We start from the raw sequence: 20,802 nt of genomic DNA, 5'->3' as shown, positions 1-20,802 counted from the left end.
GCATCAGATTCCAGTGTCTGCAAATGCCAATGTGCACATCCCCATTTCTATGTTATCCAGGATTCTGCTGTCTGGTTTTAAGGTTGCTCGACCTGTGGCACTATGTAGGATATGTAGCACATACACTATAAGACAGTGCTGAAAGAGGCCCAGGCTGAGTTTCAATCGAAGCTCCATATTGGAGCGTTTCTAGAGGACTAGTGCCACACGTTAAATATTCTGAAGTGTCAGATGTACAAATATTGATACATAAATGCATTCTATGAAAGTAGGGAACCATGAGTGCAGTAAAATGTGGCATCAGGTAATACATTAGGGCATCATCCAAACACAGGATAGTTTAACTCAAGGTGTGCAGCTTTATAGGTAATGCCCAATGTATCAAATATGCTACGCTGCTTTGTTACCTCATAATTCTGATTTAAGCACGGGTTACATAGTGCATAGCCTGTAGTAGCATTTTATATATCTTAGAGGAAATTTTCAAATGAGAATAGGTCAGCAATTAAACCATTTACTGAACAAATAACTACTGTGCTAATTAAGTTTTAATTCTAATAACAGTAATGTTGTACAATGTACTCTCCATGACCAGAAATAATGGTGAACAAGATGCCATTTTCCTTTATGTAGAACTGTTTGGGCGTAAAAAGGGTTAATGTGAGCGCCAATGGAGTTCATATGTTGGCTGCATTTCTGAGTTCTATCAATTGAAGCTTGGCGACAAGGTAGAGCAGTTATACAGTGACCTATGCAATTTACCATGGAATATACACAAAAATTCACTTTCATGAGCCTTGAAAGGTCCTCTTACCAGGCCCCATAGCAAATTTCAGCTATATGCTGGAAGCCTCTACATGCACTCTAAGGAGTGTTCTGTTACAAGAATTTTTCATGTTGGTTCATTAATAGCAGAGATAAATATTTGAAGTGTAGCAAGTCCATGATTTCAGGAGGCAAGCTGATCTGCTAACATACTCTCTCCAATTGCCCTGTCTAGCCTTTGCAAGCGAAATTCCTTCTCTGCATTCTCCTATACCGTAGCCTGAGGATGACATCACGTATACATCACGAGCCCTGTTTTTCTCTCGTGCATGTTCTTGATGCATGGTGGACTTTTGGTGGCGGTCTCATGCACAAGTTGTTACAGTTGTCTTGTTTTGTGCTGTGCATGGTTCTGCATGCTGTACGCGAGATCACCTGTGTTGACTGGCTGCTTCTGCACTACATTGAAATGAATCCCTCAGCGTGCACACATTTGGAGAGTTTCGTTTTCTGCGTGCGCGAGTGGCACGGTTTAGGAACAAGCAGACGAAACAGAAGTACCATATTTACTCGAATCAACGCGCACCTTTTTTCCGGAAAGATGGGTCCAAAAATTGCATGCATGTTAGAATCAAGTACGACCCTAAATCCGCATTACTGTATTGCCATCAGCATTCGAAAAATGGCCGCCTCGTGCGCGCTTCTAGCCTAGCTGCCGTAGCTTCCTCCATGTGCATACCTTCATGTTGTACGTGTAACCAGGCGCTGGTGTAACCTAGTCTACCACCTGTTTACCTGTTTTCTGCATTTATTCAATCAGCGTGGAAACGCCGACTGCGAAGACACAGTCCACCACGATGCCATATTTAAAAGGAAAGTTATCATGTGCACGGAGATGGATGGAAATCGGGCCGCATCATGGGGGTTTGGAGTTTTCTAAACTTGCGTGCGGGACTGGCGCATACAGAACATTTTTACCAGCAAAGCAACAAGGAAGGGTTTCAGTGGACCGAAGCAGGGCCGCTTCGCCGAAATAGAAGAGCGGCTCGCGGAATACGTGCAAGAGCAGCGAGCGGCACAGCAGCCTGCGACGACCGATCTGCTCAAAGTATGGGCGATGCAGTTAGCCCTACAGAAAGGGCTAATGCGGAGTGACCTCAAGCAAGCAGGTGCTGGCTATCAAATTTTATGAGAAGAAACGGCTTTTCTCTTCGAAGGCAGACAGGGATATGCCAAAAATTGCACGAAGAATATGAAGAGAAATTGCACAGTTTTCAGCGGTACGTTTTGAAGTTGCGCCATAGCAATGTCTACCACTTCAGACAGATTGGAAATGCCGATCAGACACCGCTCTACTTTGACATGCCTGCCATCACAACCGTTGAAAAGAAGGGGGCGAAGAAAGTGCGCGTTTTGCCTTCCGGCCACAAAAAACTAGTCACCGCAATGCTTTGTTGCACTGTGGATGGGCACAAGCTGCCCCCGTATCTTATCTTCTAATGGAAGACGCTCGCAAAAGGAATTGTGTGTTCGAGTGGCGTGTTTGTGCACGCAAATGAAAAAGGTTGTATGACCACGGGCTTGGTCGCTGACTGGACTGATAACGTTTAGTGGAAATGACCTGGCGGTAGTTTCGGTCTGCGTGAGATGGTTGTGCTCGACGCGTTCAGGTGCCGCCTTGACTAGCGCATCAAGGACAAGCTAGCTGCATGCAACACCGACCTTGTCGTGATACCCTGCGGCATGACATTTCAGCTCCAGCCGCTCGATGTTTGTTTGAACAAGCTTGTGAAAGATAGAATTCGGGCGCTCTACACCGAATGGCTTGTCAGTGGCTGCCACGAATTTATGCCCACCAATAAAATGAAGCGTGCCTCGCTGCAGGACTTTGCTGGATGGGTAAAAGATGCATGGTGCACGATCCCGTTTGCCATGGTCAACAAGGCCTTTGAAAAGTGTGGGATTTCGAATGCCATGGGCAGTGCCGAGGATGAAATTCTTTGGTCTGTTGATAGCGATAAGGAGTTGTCTGAAATGATATCTATTGCCCCACGTGACTCGTACCAGCCCAGTGAAAATCTTGGCGGCAAGGTATGCCGCTTCCATTTGTGTTTTTATTCATCACAACTTTATTTTATTGGAACTAAATTTGTTTTTTCCAAATGAGAGAAAATATTTTGATATGAAAGCATGAGGTGGTAGTATTTTACTTCTTTTTTTCCTGGAAAACGGGTGCATGTTACAGTTGAGGTTATCGGTCTTTTTTGTTTTTTGTTTTTTTTTTTGGTCACAGAAAACGGGTGCGCATTACAATCGAGGGCACGTTAGAATAGAGTAAATACGGTATGTCCCTCTTGCTACAGCAAGGAGTAAAGCAGACTCACAGACATTTGGTTTTTAGGTTTGTTTCTCTAAATGTTATATCATCTAGTGAAGTAGCAGATCAAACAAATAGCTGCTGTAGCCTTGAATAACTCTCGAAGTTGCATATCATGGTGAGTGACGTTTGAGCAATACAAATTATGTAGCTACACTTGTGCATTTGCCCTCGACTCTCCAGCTAGGAGCAATGCGCAGTGGTATAATACATTGCAGGCACAATCATTAGCGTGCATTGTATACACTGCGCTTGTCTGTCTGAATTCACCAAACCTGTTGAGGTGGTTAATGTCTGGACTTCGTCTGAACTTGAGAACTTATTTTTTTGAGAATAGACCTGTTTCACTTTTCGTTGCTACTGCTTCTTTCTGTGTGTATCTTACCAATGCGAATGATTGTGGTGACATAAACTTAGGCATTCAAAGTTAAACAAAGCTTGTTTGGTTTGATGATGGCTACAGCCAAGTCATTATGCATTGAAAGAAGGGCCTGTAATTTTTGAGGCAGTGCTGAAGCTACTGCATGCAGCTTTATAAAATAGTACATTCAGTGATCATTTTCCCACAGTCACATTTAGTTTTATTGCTTGAAATTGATGCTGTGTTGTTGGCCACATTGCAGTTTATTTATGTACATACTTCTTTTATGCTTGCAGGCTTCCCCAGATTTACGAAGAATATCGGCATACGATACAGAACGCCGATGCATCAAAGGACCTCAAGTGGTGGTCCAACAACCATGGTGTTGGCATGGCAATGAACTGGCCTCAGTTTGAAGTAATAAGCCTTGCATGTTTTCATGAGTGATGCACTGTGGCAGGAATTGCTTTTTTTCCATCTAGCATGTTGCCATTGAACAATACTTTCTGCTTGAGCAATGCTTTTTGGCTACCTTCGCTTGGCTGTTAGGGTTAACTCAAGGAATCTGTTTTCTCTCACTCTAACTTGGCGTTGTAGGCACTAGTCATATCGTATGTCAGTGCAGCTAGGCTAGCAACTGTAAGCCATTCGTTTAGCCTTTGGCATACAGCACCAGAATGCTGCGCAGAATGCATTTTGAGCTCTGCTTTCTGTGATATAGGTGACATCGGTGCTAGGGAGGGTGAGAGCGGGGCAGGAGTGAAATTACTGCTAGCTCACACATGTTGTTTATCATACTCTAAATTTATTGCCTGAGAACCTTTTGCATGCTTTACTGTTAACCTCAAGCTTAACTTCTCTGCTTTGCTTCTGTGCTAGTACTATAGGCTTCTTTGAGCAGTAATGATTTAAGCACATCATGCTAACTATCCCTCATATTACTAAGTTGCAATTGTGAAACCAAGTCTCGTATACTGTTGTTTAGCCGTGATGCCTCATCTGGTTGTACGTTCAACATTACAGTGCTTAGATTACGCATGCATTACACTGCATTATTGCAAATACTTGACATGTTGCACTATGTCACTGGTGCAAATGCTGTGTTAACAATCTCATTGCTGCCAGCAGTGTCTTGCATATTGCAGAAATGTGCCTTCTAGGGATATGATAATAGTCATCGCCACTAAAATACACTGGCAGCGAAAAGAAAGCTTAATGTTGAATTCGACATGCGTGCATTAGTGGAGCACCCTGGCATTGCTAAATTTCTGACAAACGTAGATCATCCGGCTGTGGTAGCTTTAATGGCTATAGCATTGAGCTGCAGAGCTCAACATTGCGAATTTGATCCCGGCTGCGGCAGCCGCATTTTATGCGAAGCATATTACGAGGGCTCAACCCAGCTCCTCAGGCGCGGCGGTGACCATGAAATCACGTGACACCGTGACGTCACGACAGAGGAGAAGTGGCTTTGGCTCAACTCTTGCAAGACGGGCTGGGTGGGAATCGAACCAGGGTCTCCGGAGTGTGGGACGGAGACGCTACCACTGAGCCACGAGTACAACGCTTCAAAGCGGTACAAAAGCGCCTCTAGTGAATGCGGTGTTGCCTTAGAAACGCGCTGTTTCTAAGGCGTGCGTCTCTTGCTCAGGCGCACATTTCGTTGCCGCGCCGAACGCTGCTTTGCTCGACGCTCACCGCGTCCAATGCGGGGCGCGTAGTCGCTGCCCTGTAGCCCATTGTCTTACACCCCTTGGCGGGTCGACGGGAACGCTGTCGCGTTCCACTCTTGAAGGCGAAGAAGTAATGCATGAGTTGTTTCTTCGTCTAGCCGAACCAAATATAGCCAAGCAACAGCAGTTCACCAGGCTAAACAGTGGTTCAACAACTAAAATAAAGGCTAGTATGCTTCGCATCCTGGGCTTAACCTTACCTAAGCCACAGCCATTTTTTATGGGGGTGAAATAAATTCTCATGTGCTTAGAATTTAGGTGGACTTTACACAACCGCAGATGGTCAAAATGGTGGCCTCATAATCAGACGGTAGTTTCAGCATGTGAAACCCTAGAATATAATTTTACTTTCAGACATCTTGGAGACACTGCTATTAGTGTTCGCTATTGCACTTCTTGAATGATTCAGAACTTGAGTACCCAATAGTCAAAAGCAGAATCAAATTATTCCACCACTCTGTTTAAATAATCGTATTCCCACGCTCTTAGTTTGTGACTTGAAGCACTTCAAGTGGTCAGCAACCCCCAATGCATTTGTACATGGAGTGGTTCGTGCACGGCCTACATATGTATTAAAATTTAATTTAAATAAATATGCATAGTACAAGTAAGAAACATTGCACATTTACATACATAGTTGAACAGATGGCTTGTAATAGGCACACATAGTGCCATTTGCTTGCACTGGTACTCCACAGTAAGGTGAAAACACTGCACAAAATGCGCACCGCACAGTTCCTTTACTGTGTCCATGCTTTTGTGCTGTTTCCCTCCTTCCATGTAGATGAACCAGCTATTCCCATCCTGCACCCTGTTGCCAGCAGTAGTGCTTATTCAAAGGTCGTATAGTTTGATAATGACTCATCTACTCTAGCTACATTTTTCTTCCACGCTTGCACTTCATAAGAGTCGAACACCAGTGTGTACAGCTTGCCTGTTCACCGCTGCATCTTTGTGTGTGCATTGAGCTTTCGTGTCTGGTTGACATTAGCGAGAAAATTGATGCGCTTTTTGTTGCCCGTCATGCACTCTTTGGCTGTCTGCTTCTCTGGCTCGTGCCCACCCACCCCCTGCGTAGGAGTACTCTGAGGAATTCCGGGACATCGTAGGCAAGAGCAGCAAGAAGGCAGCAATCCCCGAGAGCGGCATCACCCTTGTCAACCAGCACAAGATCGGCGAGGAGCTGCCTGTAAAGGAAAACAAAATGCCTCTCTTGCGTCGCCTTGCCTCTTTTTTTTTTCCAGCCTCTTCTTGACCTTTTCTGCTCCCTCCTCTTCCACTTGGCTGCGGTCTCACCATGTTTTCAGATTGACTTGCGGATTTTTCTACTCTTGCATGCATTCTTGTTGCTCCTTGGTGCTTGGTCATGATGTTCTCAATGACAGCTGGTGGCTCTAACCCCTGTCAGTACTGACAAATCGTGCAGGAAAGACTCACAAGAAATCAATTCTTTTGCTTGTAGGTATTCTTTGTACATCTCTAAAACGTACATGCTCACATGTTTTTGTTTTTTTTCTTGCACCAACCCACTTAGTTCAGCCTAAGTCATGGAGTATGTAGAACTGCAGTAATGAGGCTTCACTGCGCATGAATTGGCTGTATATTTCTTGCCACAGCTCTTTCAGTCCAAACATCTTTCACATGAGGCACACCTCCAAGGTAACTTAAACTGCTCAGTAATCACTCTCCATGCTAGTAACAAATTGTTCCACAGGAATGTAGAGTTCATATCATTCAATGCAGTGATTATCTTATCAATTGCAATTTTAGTGCATTTTTTTCTGCAATTCTTTTTAACTATACTCTTTTTATTGTATGACGCACTCATAACTTGTTTGTTCAATAAGTCTGGAATCACAATGCTCACTGAATATCTTCTGGGCTGCGTAATGCAAAGAAATTCAATATGCTAGGCTAGCTGTCTTCATAATTTGGCACAGGTATTTGGTGGCCTCAGCTCATCACTGCATGGACAGGGTGACTACATAATAGAGGTGTACCAAGAATGCCTGAACAAAAGAAGGCAGTACATTTGTGGTCACTTCTCTGAAGCATGTATTTGTGGAAATTTTCTCACTAAGGTGCTCTGATTATCCTGAATTATTAGTTACACAAAAAGACATGAGAACAGGCTTCGCTACATGATAGCTCCTTCCACCAGCTCCCTGGGCTGTGTACACTTCGAGTCAGCACAGATCTGCAGCAGTTCAGTGGCAGTCCTGATATGAGTACGAAGAACCACTGATACTCGTTGACACACGGAACTTGTCTGGTAGGGTAGATAAAGAAACAAAGTAATGCAGGACTGCTGCACAACTGGCAGGCCCTTCCGTACTTGGACATGCTGTCTGCAGTTTATCTGAACTGGATTCCATTTCACTCGAACCATATTTCTGATGCTACAAGTCTTCTTCCCTGTTCCTTGCAACTCTTAGGAGCAGCATGGCTGTCCGATGTAGACACCACTTTTTGAGAAAAATTGGTGCAGCAAAAGGGAGAAACAAAATGAATGTTTATTTACCGGTAAAGCAGAGGTCAGCCTGAACTGGCACATTCCAGCCTTCTACTCTGCAGCGAAACGACTTTTTAAATTATACAACTTTTCCATAGCCCTCTCAAGCTGCCTAGTTGCTTGCTGCTTAAAAAAAATGCTAGAGTGATAGGCTAGCAACACACAGAGGTACAAAAATATATCGACAGGCCCAAAGTCATTGCATAGAAATGAGAAAGTCCAGTTGCCTGCACTGCTTTGCCATTCATGCAGAAAACACTGAATGTAGCAAACTCTGTAGCATGGATTTATGGTGAAATTGTGACAAAGCTTTAGGGCAGCAATCTACTGACTGAAATTTGCACTAATTAAATGCAGACAGCAAAAGTTTAGAATCTACTTGTATGCAACTGTACAGGGCACAAGGAAATTCACTGTACTTTCACTGTTCCCTACTTAGGCTTTCTATTTAGCAAGCACACAGTGGCTGTTCGCAAATAACAGGAAATAAGTGCGCCCGTGTTTACCAAATTCACCCGTTTGTGGTTTACGGGTTCATCATTGCCCTACCCACACCGACATGAACCTCTTGCAACACAATTATATAAACGTAATGTACCTTTGTGTATTTCTTTTCTATGAGTACTTTGATGTTGCTTGAATCATACTTATCCAGTGTTCTCAAAAACAGTTTCCTTTGGTGCATGAAATCGGGCAGGAAAACTTGCGTAGTGAGCTCTTTCAAGCAGCAGCTTTGCTTCTCGGCAGTGTATTCAGCTTGCTGAGCACGCCCACTTTGGGCTCATGAATAATGCATTCCTGCCAAGCTTGTGCATGGCTGGCTACAGCAAAGTGCCGCACCATCTTGCTTTACCAACTAGATGGGATGCGTGCAGGTACTAAGCCAGTGAGGTTAGCTGAGCGGGAGGCATGGCTGCAGGTAATCAGTAACATGCTGTGTCTGGTTTTGTTAACAGTAGCTTCAATTTTAATCGAACCAACTGGGCCTCTGCCATGGCAAAAGTGTTGTCACTGCATCTTTTCAGGGCTTCTAGCTGGCTTTTCTACAACTGTCTGCGATAATCTATTAGTTTAGGCACTGTCAGGCTACTATTTATGACTGCTGAAACTATCCATGTTTACTGCAACAAACTGAATGGTCTTCTTGTTAGGGATACTTTTCCTTAGTGAGAATGTCATCGTCAAAAAGTCTTCATTTGACACACTGTCTCCACCTTTGTGAATATATGGCAGTTTCTGAAGTTTTGCCAGAATTGCAAAAGAATGGTTGAATTATTAAACATTTATTTGAGAGCAAAGCAAATGGAAATACACATCTTATCCACCTGGTGCTTAAATTAATTCCTGTTCATGTTTATGTGCAAATATTCTTCTACATTTTCACACAGCATTTTGCGTAATCATATCTCCCCACCGTGTACACTACTCATCTTTCATTCTTTGAAGTGTGCTTGTACCCAAACCACCCAGTCATCAATATTATAGGTGACATCTATGTTGGCGGTCTTTGTTTTTTCCACTATTGTTCATTTTCATTTGTCTGTAGGGACACACGTTCTGCCGCAGCAGCATGTTACCGTACTCTGAATGAAATTTCTTGCATTGAATTGTGATTTACTGTCTGTGGGACATCTAACCCTTGTTTCTTGTTCTTTCAGATTTGCTAATTCAGACCGCTGTCCCAAGCATATCACTAACTTTTTCTTTGCCAATCCTTTTGTGCTCTGCATAAATTTTTTCACATGTTGGCTGTTATCTGCTTCCAGCAAGTGTCTTGCTTAACGTGGCACTTGATTACTCCTATAAAATTTTGTGCATGGCTAGCTACCCACTGTTGGCATTCAAGCATGTTTAACACTCTGTTGCATTAGCAACTCTTGTGATACTACTGTCTTCATGCTCCAGTTTCTGGGAATTAACTGCATGTCCATTGTCATAGTGTCTGATTGTAGTTATAGTTCAGATTGTTGTATAGCCACCATCAGACTTAGTTTGAACAGTGGAGACGCATCTATAGCAGTTTAACAAACAGACTGTAAGGAGGAAACATTGAGTGCTTTGGAAGAAAGATGCACAACACCAACACATTTATGTGATCCCAACCAGAAATCTCTAGCACACTTTGCAGGAAAATCAAAAAGGCACTCAAGGAGTTTTGGGCTAAGTACGGTGGTGGCTGTACTTAATTTGGCTAGCAATAATCTGTCTGGGCTAGTGCATTTTCCGTAGTGGCCCTTTAATTGCCTTTAGGAAAAATAACTTTATAGAAGTCGTCCTAATAAGTTACAGTAAGACTGTTAGTTGGCTTCATGATATCATTAAAGGCCAACTGGAACATAATGTTGGACTGTTTAAAGAAGCATAGTTTGAGATATTGTGGATATTGAGGAGCCTCCATGTAAAATTCTATGTTTGTAACACAAGTGGAAGTGTTGCAAAAAGCTAGCAAGAATAGCCATTTTTGATACCGTAAGGTAAAAAAAAAAAGCCACCATCATTATTGCTCGCTGGAAGTGACTTGTGACCTAGCATGCACAGCCCTTCAACATGACCTCCGAGATTGGCCAACTCCCACAGCTGCCTGTGGTGTGCCGAAAATCTCAAAGGCGTCTCGGAGGCGACATGCTGGAACTTCCATCATTTCCGCTAAGCGCCAGGCGCACGTGTCGGCTACTTAGGTGCTGCTTAGAGGCTGCTAATCAGAAAATTCTACAATTACCAGCCCTGCGTCTTTGCCAAGATTGATTTCAACATCAATTTCAGTGTTCACAGCATGGTATATATACTATTTCGTGGTATATATATGCTATTTTAATTTACAACCAATTTAGCCAAATTGAACCTGTGTTGCAGTTGGCCTTTGAGTAAATGTATTTAACATTTACATAAGTGAGTAGTGCAATCATGTGTCGTTCGCTGACCAAAGCGTGCTCACGGACCCAATTTTCCAGGAGTACACACCCGAGGTGCAGCATATCCACCGCAAGGAGAAAAAGGGCATTGACGCAGGTGGCATCACACTGACAAGCGTGAGCACGCGTGCTGACGGTGTGGTGGCCAATGCGCCGAAAAACCAGACCACCAACAAGGCACCCAAGGAGACGGGCACCAACCATTCCACCGTAGTGACAACCAACAACTCGACACCCACGGCCACCACAAACACGTAAGGACTTTGTCCACATTCGTCGGTGTCCCCATGCATTGCACGAAATTTGGAGCAGAATTATGAGATTTTAGCCAACACTGCGCTAATATTGTAGCATCAGCATCCAAGGTTTCAGCTTTAGGCTGTTCTCATACTTTTTGCCAAGATAGTGCCAGCATAGTTCTGCCATTGCGCTAACATTGAGACAGTGTTGTACCGCTTCTGTATTGGACTTTTTGGCAGACCTTTTTACTAGATTCAAAGCAAAGTTTTCCTGCGGAACTGCCAGTCCTTCGACTGAACAAGGGCGTTATGCTCGCTATGTTATCTTTCGCACTGGTCAAACTGTGGCCTTCTGTTTTATGTTTTGTAATGGAGAATTGCTTTATTTGAAGGTAGTCTAATCAATGTATTGAGAGCCTGTGTATTGTGCTGCAAGATTATCACAATACAAGGGCAGAGGGTTGGCCTAAATATTGCTTTGCAGAAAACCTGCAGTGTTAGTGTTAATGCAGCTAACTCCTAATTAACTCTTGGAAAGGTTGTGATATATTGCATGATGCCACTTCAACTAAATTTCAGAGCTCTGGATACTCTCCTGCTTTTTTTGCCGCTCTGACAGGTTTGCCATTTTAGTGAAATTTTGAGCAGGGAGTACTTATTGTATAAGCCACGATCACGCCCACGGATGTTCTCAAGTTCCTGGAGGCCGGTTCTGTGACGTTTCTTGCCATTGGTGCAGGGTGAAAAAGGCTTACAACCCATTTGAAGAGGACGACGACGAGAATGAGGTCGACCACCCGAATGACATGTAAAGTGGAGTTATGTGGCCGCATACCGCTATGCAAAAAAAGCTTGTTTGGCCTTGTTGTGAAGCTTCAGCCTCTTGTTCTTCCCACTTCCTAGTTTGCTCCTGCTCCTTCACCTTCACTGCCAGGTGTTTTCTGACACCCAAGCTAAAGCCAAGTTTCCACTGATAAGTGTTAGTGGAATGGTTGCTTCACTACGGCAGGGAACAGTGAAGCCCGGTTTAATAACTTCTGACCAACCTTAATTGAAGTTTTGTAGATTTCACATGAACATTGGTAATGAAAGGGTGTTAAATTTTTCTATATGCCGCCACAAGCTTAAATGTTTTGTTGTGCCACTCAGTCGGAGATTTGTAAAGGTGACAAAGTAGTGTTATGGAAGTTTTCTGTGCATTCATTGTAATGTGCGTATCACTTCCTTTAGGTTGTTATTGTAGCATAATTAGTATGGAATCTATTGTATTAATAAGACTATTATTTTTAGTAAGCACACAAAACAGATGTGAAACTTGCAGATGCGATGTCCCATGATCAAATGCATGTATGGAGATATGTTGCATAGTCTTTTCATTTATGTAGCAGTTCTGTAGTACATTTTGAGATTGTGTAGATGGTCGATCTGTAGCCGCCATGGTCCGACCTGTTTTTTGTGTACGTAGATCCCAGTATTGTACATACGGCTCATTTAGTTGTAGTTGTGTAGTTTCTGTAGTTCATAGCTCTGTGTGAGTCATGTAGACTAGTGTTCTGAACAACCAAGACATGCAACCTGCTTTGCTTGTTCTTCACTTTTGTTTAGGTTGCTTTAGCATTGTTCTTCTTATTTTGCTATTTTCAATGAAAAGCTTATTAGCCAGCTTTGGCAAAAGCTTTTTCTTACGCTTCTTTGTTTTTTAGTTGTTCCTTTCAATCAATGCAACATCACCTATTTGTAAGGGGCATCATGAGCCATTCTTCTGCCTGTTGTAAACATTAAACAAGAACTGGTGCTTTTAGTTTGCAGTAATGTGTAGTTCTTAGGCAATTTTGTATGCACATGAACTGCACCACCGCACTTTGTCTTGCTACAGACACAATGGAACTTTTCAATTGATAGCATAAGCTGCCGTAATAGGTGCCCCATACAGTATGCTACCTAGGCTTCAGATTTTCTGGTACCATCGATACTCACTGACAAACTATTACAGTGAAAGCTCGTTAACTCTAACTTCAATAATTCAAATTTATGGATAATTCGAACTGTACGATTTTGTCCGGCCAAGCTCCACAGAAGTCTATGTATAACAAAGCCTGTTAATTCGAACACGAGAAGGTTCCGCCACGGATGATTCGAACTACGCGCCGCCTGGCACACGGCCAGAGAAAAGTGCCTACGGCCTACACACAAAGCTGCTTCGCCTCCGGAACGGAGAGAACGGCGAGAAAAGGCAAAATTGGAAAAAATCTAACCGGCGTGGAGTCGGCCAGAAGGCAGCAGCGGCTGCCACCTCTCCGTTCTATGTAACCTCCGAGACGTCTTGCCCATTGCGTATCTGAGTCTTTGCAAATCTTGTGCAGCTGCTAACGTTGTGCAGCAGATGACGCGGCAAGCACCAAAACACAGCGAATCAAGTGCGTCGCAGTTGCGATTGCAATCAAGAGCTGACGAATCGGGGCATTCGCCACCTTCGCATGTTCAGCATCTTTGTCTCTGCAGTCTTCATTGGTTGTGCACGTCTGTTGTCAGCTGAGGAGGTATCGGCCGTCACAATTGTTTGCGATGGTGTTAAGCCTCGGCTAACGTTCATTTCGGTAGACGTCGGTGTTGTGGCACAGTCGGACCCGGAGCTTCGACTTGAAGATGGCCTGTGCCCACGGCACACGCCATCACTTTCTGACACGCCAAATTTCTGACATGCCCTGCTGCTTCCAAATCGCATTGTACTGTTGTTCTCCTTCATTTTCGTTAGTTCGAACTTTCGTTAATTTGAACTGAAATGGCTTCCCCTTGCTGTTCAAATTAACGAGCTTTTACTGTATTGTGAAATATCAAATATAACAAAGGAAATTTAACTGTTTCGCTGATATCAGCATGTAAGGAATATATACTTGTATCAAATACAGTGAAAGATCGTTAATTCGAACTTCAATAATTCGAATTTATGGATAATTCGAACTGTACGATTTGCTCCAGCCAAGCTGCACAGAAGTCTATGTATAAATAAGTCCGTTAATTTGAAGGGGAGAAGGTTCCCTCACGGATAATTCGAACTACGCTCGCCTGGCACACGGCCAGAGAAACGCGCCTACTGCCTACACACAAGGCTGTATTGCCTCTTAAACGGAGAGAACGGCGTGAGAAGGCAAAATCGGAAAAAAATCTAACCGACGCGGGGTCAGCCAGAAGGCAGCGGCGGCTGCCGCCTCTCCGTTCTACGTAACCTCTGAGACTTCATGCCCGTTGCGAATCTCGGAGGCTTTGCAAATCTTGTACAGCTGCTAATGTTGTGCGGAGATGGCACGGCAAGCGCCAGAACACAGCGAATCAAGTATGTCGCAGCTGCGCTTGCAATCAAGAACCAACGAATCAGGGCCTTCGCCACCTTCACATGTTCGGCGTCTTTGTCTCGGCAGTCTTCGTCGGTTGTGTACCTCTGTTTTCAGCTTAGGGGGTATCGGCCGTCGCGATTCAGTGTGATGGTGTTAAGCCTCGGCTAACGTTCGTTTCGGTGGACATCGGTGGTGTGGCACAGTCGGACCCAGAGCTTCGACTTGAAGATGGCGTGTGCCCGCGGCACACGCCATCAATTTCTGACACGCCAAATGTCTGACATTCCCTACTGCTTCCAAATCGCATTGTACTGTTGCTCTCCTTGAGTTTCGTTAGTTCGAACTTTCGTTAATTCGAATTGAAGCGGCTTCCCCTTGCGGTTCGAATTAACGAGCTTTTACTGTATTTGGTATAACAAAGATATTCATGTTGTATAAGGTTTTGTTTCGACCAGGTCAAGCTGTAGATACTTTTGGTGAAAGCTTGGTGTTTTCTGTGTTTGTTTCTTGAAGGTCAGTAAATTTGGGTCTGTTGCTCACAGAAAGTCTGAAAAGCACAGATTTTCAATGATAAAAATAGTAAAATAGGTTTGAACAGATGAGTGACAACAAGGAAACGTGCATTCTGTCTTGTCCCAAGCACAAAAGACTTATGAACAGCATGCATAATTTCTGATTTGTTATAGTAAAACTCTTAACATGGGGTTTCCATAAATTTAAGCCAATGTTTAGAAACAATCTTAGCATTACTTAGAAGTGCAGCTGCAGCAGCGAGAACTTTGTTTAAAGGTGAACATTGACTTTTCACCCGAAAGTCTCATTGAACTACTTCCTCTAGTTTATGTTCTCCCCACCATGGAACAATAGAATGTGGATTCATTCATTCATTCATTCATTCATTCGTTGGCATTAATGTGTTGTCCATGAAGGAAGCCACAGTGGAGGCCTCCAGAATCATTTTGACCGTATGGAATATGGATGGCCTTTACAGTGTGTACATGGTAATTTGACTTCTATTAGACTGAATAACTTCGTTAAAGTGAGGAAGCCACAGCATTTTTGTCCACGAGGTGGACATATTCAGGAATTGTCTGTTGCTGTCCATCCACACTTTACATTTGCACACATGTGCTACGTTACAGCTTTTACAGTATGAACTAATCCAGCGTTGTGCATGGCACTGTCAAGAACTGGCATCAAATCAAAGGAGGTATTTGTAGAGGCCAAAGTGTCCGAAATTCGGCATCCATTTTTTTTTTGTCTAGCTTACTTTTTTTTTTACACACATTTGTCTTCTAGCGTTACTTCAATCACAACCAGAAAATTGGAAGCCTAGTATACCCAACTTATCGAGATGTATATGCATTGCCAATGCTGAAGGTCAAATGCTAGCTCTGCTTTTTAATGTGATGTGGTGTGTAGCAGTATGTAGCTGTTAGGGCTGATATGCATGCCTGCTGTTGGCATGCTCACACATTGTGGGGATCATCATAAAATGATCATGATTCCTGTGACATTGTTTTTATTGTTTGGCAAGCGGCAGTGTCCGGATGGTAACCAGATCATTCTAGTTCATTGACTTGCAATGCTGACTTGAAAACATGGGGTGAAATGTTGGCGGTATCATCCAGTGCCCAAGGAGCATGATATTCTTTTCAAGTGTAAAATAACTGGTATACAGTTGAGCATCAACAGACCACCAAAATTTTATGCAATCTTGATTCTTGCATTTTTATACAGCTGGTGAAAATAAAAATGATACGCAATGTCTCCAGGGTGCAAAACCAGAGTTTTGAGATTTAAGAGAACCCACTGCAAATATTGTACGTATTTAGCTATGGAGTACATCTATGACGTCATGCACCTTTAGCTCTACCAGAATTTCAAGAATGTATAAAATCTTTCCATTGTGTATCAAGTAACGCTTTCATGACACATTTATTTGTTCAATTAGTCAAGCCTGCTAAAAGCAGTCTTTCATGTAAACATTCCTAAACTGTTGCATAGTGTCAATGGGCCAGTGTCAGTGTAGAAGCTTTTCTGTTCACATTAAAATGGAACACTATGGTTCAGGGCTGTGCATAAGAAAGTAAACTGTTTCATCTGAACAGGCGAAAAATAGCAAAGCACTCAGTTCTTCATAACTGTTGTCCATAGCTAATGTTGCGGTTTGTTTCATTAAATTGGCACACGCATCAGTCTTTACAGGTGTTGCCAGAGTAGTGGTGGCTGCTCGTGTTCTGCATAACTGAATGATAAAATGGAGCAGCGGACACTGATTGCATCTTTATTCCTTGGGGTCTGCAGGAATGGACGTGCAGGTGAACCGAACCCGTTTGAGGAGGACCATGAAGACTGGGACGAAGAGTCCAATGACGCACTTGTAGACAATGGCGAGCCAGGTGTGCCTGTCAGAGCGCTGTATGACTATGATGGGGCTGAAGCAGATGAACTATCCTTTAAGCAAGGTAACTTGTCAAGCCGTAATTGCACCTGTTAAGAGAACTTGTTTTGTGTTTGCTGTGTGATCACAGGTACTTTTATTCTCTCTTTTTTTGGTGGTGACCATTTTTTATTGGCTAACTGCTGTTGCAAAGTTATCACTCGGGGCAAGATGTGCCTACATGTGTCCAAAAGTTCTTGAATCTTTTCGGCAATTCCATAGCAAAATGGTCACGTCCAATCAGATTGTGCATGCAACTTGAATAGTGGTGCACACTCTCGAATGTACATGAGTGCCACCGTTGATTGTACTGCAATATATGGCGAATCATGTGTAAATAGCAAACTCTTGACCCGTACGTCAGGTATCGATGTTGTGTTTGCCATTATCGTTTTACCTTGAGTCTTACTTGTCTTTCTGGGCACGAGTCCACCGAACAAAGAGTTAGAATTGCTACTCACAGATTTAGCACTGTCTGGTTCTATACTGTCATTACAATATGACCCTATTGTGCCTACAGGTCAATATTATGCGACATTAAAGAGCAGCAGAGTCATTAACACTCTATGGAGGCCTACATGAAAGTACAAGCTGCACTTGATGAAGACACTAAGAAGTAAAAAGCAGCTGCTGTGTCCCAAAGCAGTATTTACGCAAGTTGAAAATTTCATTTGATCATTTCACACTGTCTTCTAATCCACTCTATTCAGTGGTTTTTGTAATGTAGTTTTTCAGTCATTTATCCTAGGCAGGACTGTAAACCAGTAAATGTGTTCCCGTCAGTAGGTTAGACTGCCAGCTGTACTGGTTGTGCTGGTCAAGAAACCAAACCCGTGGCAACCCTAGGTGGCTGCAATGGATGTAACAAGTTTAAAAATTGTTTCAATGACAATTTTATCTCATTGTTCTGTAATATTTCTCTCAGGGGACCAGTTTGAAAAGCTAGAGGACGAAGATGAACAGGGCTGGTGCAAAGGCCGTAAGGACGGCCGGGTCGGTCTTTACCCCGCCAACTATGTTGAAGTCATCGCCCCCTAGATGCGTTTCGGAGCCAAGATGGAGCGGCTGACCACTCGCATGACGCACTGCGTGCTGCAGCAGCTTGCGAGCCGTTCCTCCTTTGCCCCCGTGCTCTCTCGAGATGAAATGAGATGGAAAAGAAAGACTGTGTTGCTTTTATCTTCAACACCCGCAACTGTTGCCACGTGGCACGTCGTCCTCTGGTCCTCATGTCCCCTTCTTCCAGTGTCAGCACTCCATGTGCAAGCAAGTGGGCTGCACGGACATAATGTGGCTGGTGGGTGTGTGAGGTGCTGGCACACGTTGTTAATGTGTTTGCCATCTCTTAACGTTCTCCTTTGTTTCATCACTTCAAAGGATGTGCTGCACCTGTTGGTGTGTGCTTTTTTTTGTCTGGTGGGCACAGCGTTGCCGGAAGGGACTGTTGTACAGTGGGCTCAACGTGTGTGCGTGTCGTGTGGTTGCGTTGTCGGGATGTCTGCTGCACTTAACCCGGAGACAGAGTTGCCACTGTAGTCCTTCTCTCCCGCAATAGATACAGACTGAGGAATGAGAGAGACACTTCGCGATGCGCGCATGTCACGCATTGGTCCTCTTGCGACTGCTAGTTAGCAATGCCTTCTGTATTGGCTTTTTTGTGTTACCATGGCTGGCACGGGAACATGGTCAGCCTTGAAGCTTTGTACACATCAGAGGCATTTATTTAACTGCAACGACCTCTCCCTGTCTCTCTGTAGTAATTGTTTGGGTGTGTTGCGCTGAACCCCCCCTCCCCCCCCTCTCTGTACATAATGTTGCTGTGTCCATTTGCCTGTCGGCATGTTGCAATCGCATGTAAAGAGTTTAACTGAAAAATGTAGTTGTCAAAGCTAGAAACAGTGTGTTTATTTTTCTAAGTTAATGTTTCTTTCTTTTAAATTTGGCAATGCTGCGGTTGTTTTGATGGCTGGCTTTGAATGCAGTCTCTCGGCACTCTAACATTGCATTAATGACCATTTTGCTGCTATGTATGGTGAGGCCATTTTCAGCGTTTTCTTTTTTTTTTTTTTATGGGGAAGTTCTTCCAAGACTAGATTAATGCATTCAGCCATGAAAATGTCTTAAGAGTACAAGCCCACTAGAAGTGCCGGCAAGTATTCTTCGGTTAGCCCGCTGTTCTAAGCATTGCCCACTCTGAGAAAGCACTTTCAGCGAGGAAGTATGTGAACACATTTTTTAACAGGTCATTTTTTTAAATATCCCTTCTATAGAAGGGATGCTCCTGTCATTGCTAACCAACCAAATAATGTTGATCTTTCATAGTCATTTGCTGTATAGAAACATACTTTTACTGCTTTGATTTACATTTTGCAACCCAACTATAGCGGGCCAACAGCATGGTCTCATTACTTGTGTTGAGGACTGAACTTGCTGTAGCAAACTGTCAGATGCCTCTTTTTGTTTTTCTCCCCAGTTTGCACAGGAAGTGCCTTGTATGTATACATTCTTTTATAGCACTCTAGTTATTTTATGCTGTTCTATAACAGTTTTCTACTACTGGCTTTTTTGTTTTTGTGTCTTGTGCAATTTTGCTTCCATGAGATCTTGCAAAGTGGCTCTTGGCATACCAGTGTTTATTGTGTTTGCAGTTTTGGGCTTACTGACCTGTTATCATTTACAAACATTAGCTGTGGGGCATAGCTTGAGCCTTTATTCTTATTATTACACTGATTTGTTGACACTTTTTGTTCCATCACTGTGCTCTTGTACGCAGGATGTACAAGACTCGCTAGTAAGACAGTTTGGTACAGAGGCCTCGGAAATACCTTCCATAGTGCATCAGATCTATTTTATTTCTTCCATTCCTTTTAAAAAAGAACATTCGGCTTTGCACTACACCATCATCGTGTTCAATGTTACTGCCAGCAGCGATCTCCCTAGTGAGATTTTCTTGACTTTCTTGCTGGGTATACTGAGCTGCATTTGCACTCTACGTTAACTATAACCAAGCACGCACTGTGGAACTGTCTTGGCATGCGGTACAAAAGTTAAGCCGTTGACTCTGCCATTTGCCCATTGAACTCCAGCTGCGACAACAAGCATAATGCTGTTTTTGTTTGCCATGATCGCGTGTGTGGAGGATATTTTTACGAAGTGAATGTAGGTAGGGTATGGCATTTTGGGGCTGCAGTGCTTGTACATATGCTATACACTCTTCAGTTTGTGCAAACCAAAACTTGAGCAGAACTTGCACGAGACTTGTTTTACTTTCAGCCCAGGACATTCTTGCGCAACTGATTCAGCCAGCACTTCTTCTTTGTTGCACTTACAGACGGGTTTCATTTGCCGACAGGTCTGCCATTTACTAGTGTCCTCATCACAGGAATACCACTGATAGCCAAGGGACATTTGCGTTCTGTTCGAATGCTTTTGTCAGCAGTCCAAACTCTTGAGCAGACCACGCAAAGCTCTTTGCACTTGACCTTGTTGCAACAGCTAGCTTTCGTCAAAGCTGAGCCACATGAAAACTCTTTGCTATATATTTGTTTTACTCGAACTTGTAAAGTAGCACTTGAGACTTAAAAGCACTTCCACTGTTGAAAGTGAATGCTTTTGGTGTGTGTGCAAGTGAAATTATTGATTGGCTTAGAACATTGTAAATAAATATGTCTGCGAAAAATGGTGTCCTGGCAATGTTACCTACAGTTCATCGAACCGCAACTTCAGCACTGTGCCAGCGTGCACAGCAAAGGTAAATTGGCGCACAAAGCCCGCCGTTTCCGTTGATTGGCATGTTCACTGGTTCTAGCCTTCATGATAGTGGCACTCGCAGTTTTCAGAATCGTCGTTGTCATCAACTGCGCAAGTTCGTGCTGCGAGTCTTGCAAAATTTGCAGCTTCGTCTCAAGCAACACAGCTTTGGGCCTTGACCTACAGCTGCTTCCGCAGCGCATTTACGTGTTTGCCGAGGAAGGGAGATTGCACGCGTGATTCGCTTTGAGTTTTTCTCTTTCTGGATGCTTGTAGGCGACGCAGGCATGACGCAGGCGCGACGCAGCTGGCGCCCTCTTGTGGCATGCTGCACCAACTTGCGATGCTCTCCGTGGCTTTCCCAATCGGCGTGCG

General features: G+C 43.6%; 1 protein-coding gene across 6 annotated transcripts in view; it reads left to right on the top strand.

Moving 5' to 3' along the window:
* The window catches only part of Synd (protein kinase C and casein kinase substrate in neurons protein Synd), a 132,537-nt gene extending 112,181 nt beyond the window's left edge, over positions 1–20,356 (top strand). For 4 of the 6 annotated variants that reach the window (XM_065432621.2, XM_065432624.1, XM_065432623.2 and 1 more), the window contains 6 exons: positions 3,800–3,920; positions 6,315–6,425; positions 10,700–10,914; positions 11,639–11,707; positions 16,542–16,702; positions 17,603–20,356. In XM_065432621.2, coding sequence (XP_065288693.1) covers positions 3,800–3,920; positions 6,315–6,425; positions 10,700–10,914; positions 11,639–11,707; positions 16,542–16,702; positions 17,603–17,715 — 790 coding nt within the window. In that variant the 3' untranslated portion in view covers positions 17,716–20,356. The remainder of the gene's footprint in view (positions 1–3,799; positions 3,921–6,314; positions 6,426–10,699; positions 10,915–11,638; positions 11,708–16,541; positions 16,703–17,602) is intronic. The other 2 variants (XM_065432627.2, XM_065432626.2) reach the window with 2 other exon arrangements.
* The last annotated feature ends 446 nt before the right edge of the window (positions 20,357–20,802 follow it).

The sequence above is a fragment of the Dermacentor albipictus genome, chromosome 3 (genome assembly GCF_038994185.2).
Source record: "Dermacentor albipictus isolate Rhodes 1998 colony chromosome 3, USDA_Dalb.pri_finalv2, whole genome shotgun sequence".
Classification (NCBI taxonomy): Eukaryota; Metazoa; Arthropoda; class Arachnida; order Ixodida; family Ixodidae; genus Dermacentor; species Dermacentor albipictus.
Note: the sequence above shows the minus strand (reverse complement) of the source record. Positions and strands in the feature narration are given on the sequence as shown.